The sequence below is a fragment of the Arachis ipaensis genome, chromosome B01, assembly GCF_000816755.2.
Source record: "Arachis ipaensis cultivar K30076 chromosome B01, Araip1.1, whole genome shotgun sequence".
Classification (NCBI taxonomy): Eukaryota; Viridiplantae; Streptophyta; class Magnoliopsida; order Fabales; family Fabaceae; genus Arachis; species Arachis ipaensis.
In genome coordinates, this window is record NC_029785.2 from 130,014,516 (window position 1) to 130,021,495 (window position 6,980).

Genomic DNA, 6,980 nt, shown 5'->3' on the forward strand with positions numbered 1-6,980 from the left:
TCCAATATTAAAAAAAAAAAAAAAGAGAAAAGCTCTACATCCATGTAAAAATTACATAGATGGTATCCATGTAACTTTCACTCCACGCCCCACACCCCCGCTTGTTTTACACGCGCCTTTTATAACCTAGATAACGAATCCTTATTTTGCGTTATCAACGTTTCTCAACGTAAACTTTTTCATACAACGTAAACCTCTTTCGCGTTCTTCTTCTTCTTCAACCTAATTAAATTCGTTGTTCTCCTCTTTCGCGTTTTTCTTCTCTGCATTATGGATCTGGATTGATTCAACGTAATTATCTTCGTCGTTCATCTTCTTCTTCATTTTCTTCTTCGATTTGCACTTTTGAATTGAAACAATGAATGAATCAACTTCAAATCAGTTGAATAAGTGCGATTTTGATGATTCTTCTCAAATGCATCAATTTGATGAGGTTTGGATTATTGAATTTTGAATCGAATTTAATGGAATGAAATTTCTAATTTTATTTGAAGTGAATTGAATGGACCGAAGTGATTTACATCTGAATTGAATTCAATTGAATTGATAATATGTAACTGTGAGTAATTGTGAGTAACTCTGAGTAAATGTGAGTAACTTTTCGACTCGGTAAGTACTAAAGAGGTGGTTCACCACTTTCATGTTTTCGGTTCGGGTCCGCAGAAAGGAGTCTAACAAAAATTAGACCAATATGTTATGTTTTCTTCCCTAAGCACAATATAATTGTTTCACCGTAATTAAGATTTCGGTTCACCATAACTAAGATTTCGGTTTACCATGAGTACTGTGTTCGGTTCACCATGAGTACTGTGTTTGGTTCACCATGAGTACTGTGTTCGGTTCATTCTGCACTATTCAAAACTCTTCTTACTCACCTTCTACTGCTTCTTCACCAGAGAGAGAAGGAGGAAAAGACAAAAAAATACAGCAGCAACAACAACAAAAGAATGACGATAGGGTTTCAGGGTTTAGGATTTTAGGGTTTAGGGTTTATGGGTTTAAGGTTTAGTGTACAGGGGTTCAGTGTGTTTCAAACTTTCGGTTCGCCCTGTGTATTAATTTCGGTCCACCGTGTTCATGGTTGAGGATTTAGGGTTTAGGGTTCAGGGTTCAGGGTTTAGGGTTTAGGGCTTAGGGTTTAGCATTTAGGGTTCAGAGTTCAGTGTTCAGGGTTCGGGTTCAGGGTTTAGGGTTTAGCGTTTAGGGTTCAGAGTTCAGAGTTCAGGGTTTGGGTTCAGGGTTTAGGGTTTAGATTTTAGGGTGTAGGATTTAGGGTTTAGGTTTTAGGATTTTAGGGATTTAGGGTTTATGAGTTCAGGGTTCAGTGTTCAGGATTCTGGTTTTAGTGTTTAGGGTTTAGGGTTTAGGGTTCAGTATTTAGGGGTTCATAATTTTTTGGTAAACAGGAGAGCGATTTGGATTATTCAATTTTGAATCGAATTGAATGGAATGCAATTGCTAATTTGAATTGAATTAAATGGACAGAGGTGTACTGAATTGAATTGAATTGAACTGATAATATGTAAATTGTAGGCAAAGTTATTTGAATTTGATTTTATATAATGGATTATGTTTCGTTCATTCAGTACTATACAATTGTATTGTTTTCGGTTCACCATGAGTACTGTGTTCGGTTCATTCTGCAGAAAACTGTTTGAATTTGATTTTATATAATGGATTATGTTTCGTTCACTCAGTACTATACAATTGTATTGTTTTCGGTTCACTATGAATACTGTGTTTGATTCATTCTGCACTATTCAAAACTCTTCTTCCTCACCTTCTACTGCTTCTTCACCAAAGAGAAGGAGAAAATGACAAAAAAATAAAGCAGTAACAACAACAAAAGAATGACGATAAGGAGAAAACACGTGAAGAAGAAGGAACGCGAAAAATGAGGAGAAGGAGGAGAAGGAGGAACGCGAAGAAGAAGAAGACACTCCGTGCGTAAACGAGCGTGAAAAGCGCGGGAGAAGAAGAAGAAGCGTGGGGGAGAAGAAGCGTTGGGCGATTTCGTATGTATTGGATGCGTGTATTTCACGTTTCATTTAATAGTATTAGATTTTTTTGGTGTTGGACCAACTTGGTTACATAGTTACATGGATGTGTAACATCCTAAAAAAAAAAAAGCCCATTGCAGGATCATATAAATTTGGTGAGAATGAAGACACCAAACAAAAAAATCTATAAATTTCTTTTAGCAGAAAATTAAGAATTTCAAATGCCAAAATATTTCATATCAAAGTTTAACGTGACTTGTAAGTGACGTTTATGCAGGTGTCATTAATATACATACACCGATACACCATAGCTCGCAGATGCTCACATTAATTAATACTACATTATGCGATCATGACCGGTGACGTGAATCTCTTCATCATTTAATGATTTACATAATTATCAAGTTTGCCATAACCTTCATTTTTCAATTCTAACACTTTTCTGGGGCACGTTTGGTTTCTCACTTGCTCACTTTATTCACTTTACCTACCAACGTACCATATCATAAGACCAAAAATTTCTGCTTTTTAAAAGGAGGTTAGAAGTGAATAAGACTTGTGCATAAATTTGAACGTAAAACATTCAATATTTAATGGTAGTAACATTTGGCTTTCACTCTATTTGAAAACACGTAAGAATGCTGCTTTTGTATATGGTGCAATCTCAAATTTTTTCTTCGTGGCAAGTAAAATCTCTGTAGCCATTTCTGACCTGTACTTGAACTACTTTGGAATAATGTTTTGATTAGCATGTGAGATTTTGTGGACCCATAAAATCCAGCAATCACAAGTCACAACCTCAATAATAGAATTCTTTCAAGAGAAAATAAGTATTGAATTGTCACTCAAATAAAACCAGTTTAACAAAGTAGAGATAGTATTGACTATTGACTCTTACCCAAAATGTGGTTAAAGTGTTTCTTAAGAAATTCAAGCCATTAATTAAGAAATAGCCTAAGCCTAGAGACTACTAGAGACTAAAGAGGCTGGCTATATATGCTTTTGATGAATGGAATTCGCAGGTGAAAAAGTACATGACAAGGCGATGATGATGATGATGATAGAAGGAAGAGAAAGCATTTGCTGAAGTTGGTCATGTTTTGATCAAGTTGAGAATGGATGTTTTGAGGTCTTTAGATTTTGGTGCAGCCACCTGCGTCTAAAGTGGGTAATTGCTCTATAGAGCATATCAAGATGAGGGTAGTCCTTTGTTTCTCTAATGGGGACTAAATTGACCGAGGTTTGGTGAAAAATTCAAGTGTTTTTTGGTCCAAATTGGAAGCATTTAAGGCACCCTTTTTGTCCTGCTCAATGGTGATGTAGCGTAGGCCTCATTAATCTGCACCTTACGCTTTCCCCATAACATAACACAGCTAGCTTTGGCGCTTTTTACCTTGTCCTATATTATTTTCTTGCTTCTCTTTAGCCTTTTGCCACCTCCTAGACAAAAGAAAAACGCTTCTTTTCTTCATTTGTTATATCACATCTTCACATATAAAACAACCCCATAATCATGCTAATAATATAGAAAAGCTTTTAAGTATACCGATTCATTAGTATTTCAGTAAATTTTAATCATTAATCTTAATTATATATATTATATATATTTTTTATAATTAACTCTCAGCTTTTTGCTATTTGCTTTCTTAAGCACTTAAGCTTGTCTCTTCTCTGTTTCTCAGACATGGTTCTTGAAGGTTTCCATACACTGTGAAGGTTGCAGAAGGAAAGTAAAGAAAGTTCTACGCAACATTGATGGTACTATTCAGTATTTACCAAGCTTAAACAAAAATTAAAAAACAATTTTTTTGTTGCTCTGCATATATGAACAGTATTTTGACTTGAAATTTCAACACTTTCTACTGTTCCCTGTTTTTCATAGGGTCTAGTTCTTGTTTTCCACACATGCATGAACTGTATAACAACAACATTGCTAAGATTTCACATTTTAACTAAGTCAACTCAAAGTTAGTTCTTTCTTTTTTAGAAAAAAAAAATTCTTCTTTTTTTTACAGAACTTGTGCACGTTTTCGGTTTCTTGTTAATGACACAGAATTTTGGGTATTTCCCAACGTTTTTATTTTTGTTTTCTTTTGCAGGTGTTTTCACTACAACAATTGATCCCCAACAGCAGAAGGTTACAGTGACGGGAAGTGTTGGTGTTGAGACTCTCATAAGGAAACTGATCAAAGCTGGGAAGCACGCTGAGATTTGGCCGGAAAATGGCGCCGGAAAGGACGGGAAACCGAAGAAGAGGAACGAACAACAAAGAGAAGCAGAAGGCGTGGAGAACCACCATCGTTCCCCTGCAAATGCTGAATCAAACTCTGTCTCTGCCAAAAACAGGGGAATTGAAAATGCAGACAACTCAAGCAACAACAACAAGAAGACCAGCGAGTCCAAAACCGGCGGCAAAAAGTCGCCGGAGAAGTCTTCGGGAGGTGGTGCCTCACCACCAGAGCAAGAGAAGAAGGGTAAGAAGGGTGGTGGTGTTGAAGGTGAAGGTGAAGGTGAAGGTGAAGGGGATTCAGTGAAGAAGAATAAGAAGAAGAAAAAGAAGGTTCAGAGTAGTGGAATTGAAAAGAATGGGTCGAGTTCAGCATCATCAAGCGGTGCAGGTGCACACAGTGGATCAGGAGAGGGAATGGGGCAGATGAATCTGAGCCCTACACGTCAGCAAGAATGGGCATATGCGTATCCAGAATCAGAATCTTACTACTACCCAGGAGCAGGACCTTTGGTGTACCTAGCAACATATAACAGATTTTGTCCCATGGCCATGCATGGCAAAATGGGTGGTGGTCCTTCTTACTATGTTTCACCATTGCCCTACATCTCTGCAGGTCTTGACCATGACCCTTACCACTTTCAATCTCCACCGTTGGTTCCCTTTGAGATCTTCAGTGATGACAATGCTAATGCCTGTTCTCTTATGTGAACTTGATTGCACCTTCTGTTTTGTTATAGTCTTACATAGTTTAGTCTAGTTTAGTTTTGGTATGGTGATATCATATATGGTTTATTTTGTATTAGAGCTCATAGCTTTTTAGCTTCCTTTGATTTGATTTTGGACCAACGTGTATAAATGATGTTCTAATATGGAACCTTTAATGTTTTGTTTTGGATGGAAAATGGAGGGCATGTGTATATATATATATAATCATCCTATTTTGGCCTTATCCATCTCAAACTTTGACTGCATTGGGGTTGGGCTGAGACAAAGATTGAAGTCTTTGTCATTTGCAAAAGGGTAAAGCAAAGCAAAGAAATATTCTTAGGAGAGATACCATCCTCCATGTTGAAAAGGAAAATACAGTTTCAGCAATGAAATGAATCAAGTTACATGAAGCTTGACCTGTGTTTAGACTGCATTTGCTCCTCAGGCAAATGTTTCATTTTTCCAATAGTAGTTATTCTTAATATTTCAAAATATTAAGACTATTTTTTTTTTAATTTTATAAATGTAAACATAGCATAACCAATTAACCATCCTTCTATTTGCAACTGATGAATTATCTACTTACTTGACAACTAAATTTGGTATTGGTATTGGCATCTCATACCAAATTAAAGGGACTTATGCTTGGTTGACATTCTGCAATTTGTGTATTTGGGTCAAAAACACATCTTTGAAAGCATATATTATTATTGTTTCTCATCTCATCAACTTTCTGCTTGAATAAATATAAAAGAAAAAGCAGCCAAGTGAATCAGTGAGTGAAGCTATTAAAGTAATGATTATAACATCCATCCATCACTACAAAGAATAGAGAAGAGAAGATCAGTTTCTAGTTGCCAAGTCTCATTTTAAGGCCATCCGTTTCGGCATCGCATGCATATTCTCAAAGCCATCAGCATCACAAGTCTGTACTGAGAGGATGCTTAATAGTTAATATAGTTTAAAACAGATTAATTTAATTAAATTTATATAAGTATATTCTGTGAGCATACCATACATGGAGTTCTATATATGTTTTTCTACTTACTTTTAAGTTTCAGACTCATATGCAAAGTTTGTACTGTATTGTTAGTAAATTAACCTTTTCAGCGATTCAAATAGAGAAGAAAGAAATAATGGTTCCATGATGAGGGATTGAGGAGTGAGGATGCAATTAATGCCCCCTGCAATGGTTGTGCACGTTGAAGAGAGCCATGTGAGTGATTGAGGTTGTGGACCTAAGAATAATTGTGAGCATCAATGAAATAAAGTGCAAAAAGTGTTAAAGGGAGAGTTGCATGTGACAAGTGTAGTCCATTATCACAAGCTTGAAGCCCGAGAAGATAAAAAGTGGTGATGCTATTATGTGAATCAAGCAGTCATGCATTCAAGTGAAGTGAGTGAATTGAAACACAGATAATACAGCTTGATAGGACACTGATACTACAGTATTCAATTTCAATTTATGACTCACTGGAGTAACCTTCTATTAAAAGTTGTATTCTATATTTCTATTTATCAACATTTATTCCCAATGGCCTTTTTGTTGGTATCATGATATTAATGTTAACATGATCTTACAAATAATAATATATAATGATGCTATTTTTCCTGAAAATTGTGTGCTACTGGAAGATAAGACATGCTATAATCTGAAATATAACTTAGTATTTTATATGTTGATTACCTTGAATTTATAGGAAGGGAAATTGAGAACACATGCATGTAAATGAACACTGAAGTCCAAGGCAAAAAAAACAAACGCATTCAAACAAAGCGGTAAGACTATCAAATTTTTCACATTTCAAAGGGTCAACTAATAATTAATTCTACTGTTCTAAAATGACATATATACACTTTCAATTTCAAATCACAACTTCAACCTATATAATGCTGTAATGGACCAAGAATGTCCATGAAAAAAAGCTACTCAGAAGCCAAGTTTTGATTTGGGCAGTCTTAGATGCAAGTTGATGCCTTGGAAGTCCTCTGATTCATCCCAAGCATGATCACCATTACAGTCACATCATCATGGTACTTCC

The 6,980-nt window shown here is 35.8% G+C and overlaps 1 protein-coding gene and 1 long non-coding RNA gene across 2 annotated transcripts in view; one reads left to right on the forward strand and one right to left on the reverse strand.

The window, feature by feature from the left end:
- LOC107614175 (heavy metal-associated isoprenylated plant protein 36-like) lies at nucleotides 3,010-5,183 on the forward strand. Its single transcript, XM_021112151.1, has 3 exons — nucleotides 3,010-3,022; nucleotides 3,660-3,758; nucleotides 4,100-5,183. The coding sequence occupies exons 1-3, from the start codon at nucleotides 3,010-3,012 to the stop codon at nucleotides 4,936-4,938; spliced, it is 951 nt and encodes a 316-aa protein (XP_020967810.1). The 3' UTR covers nucleotides 4,939-5,183.
- Nucleotides 6,587-6,980, reverse strand: part of LOC110263537 — a 13,001-nt gene continuing 12,607 nt past the window's right edge. Inside the window, exon 3 of the long non-coding RNA XR_002349345.1 lies at nucleotides 6,587-6,975. This is a non-coding gene — a long non-coding RNA (uncharacterized LOC110263537). The remainder of the gene's footprint in view (nucleotides 6,976-6,980) is intronic.

What these genes read in the sequence shown, in the direction of transcription:
- LOC107614175 (XM_021112151.1), top strand. An exon ending in AGTTCTACGCAACATTGATG is followed by an intron (nt 3,759 to 4,099) that starts GTACTATTCAGT and finishes TTTCTTTTGCAG; the next exon opens with GTGTTTTCACTACAACAATT.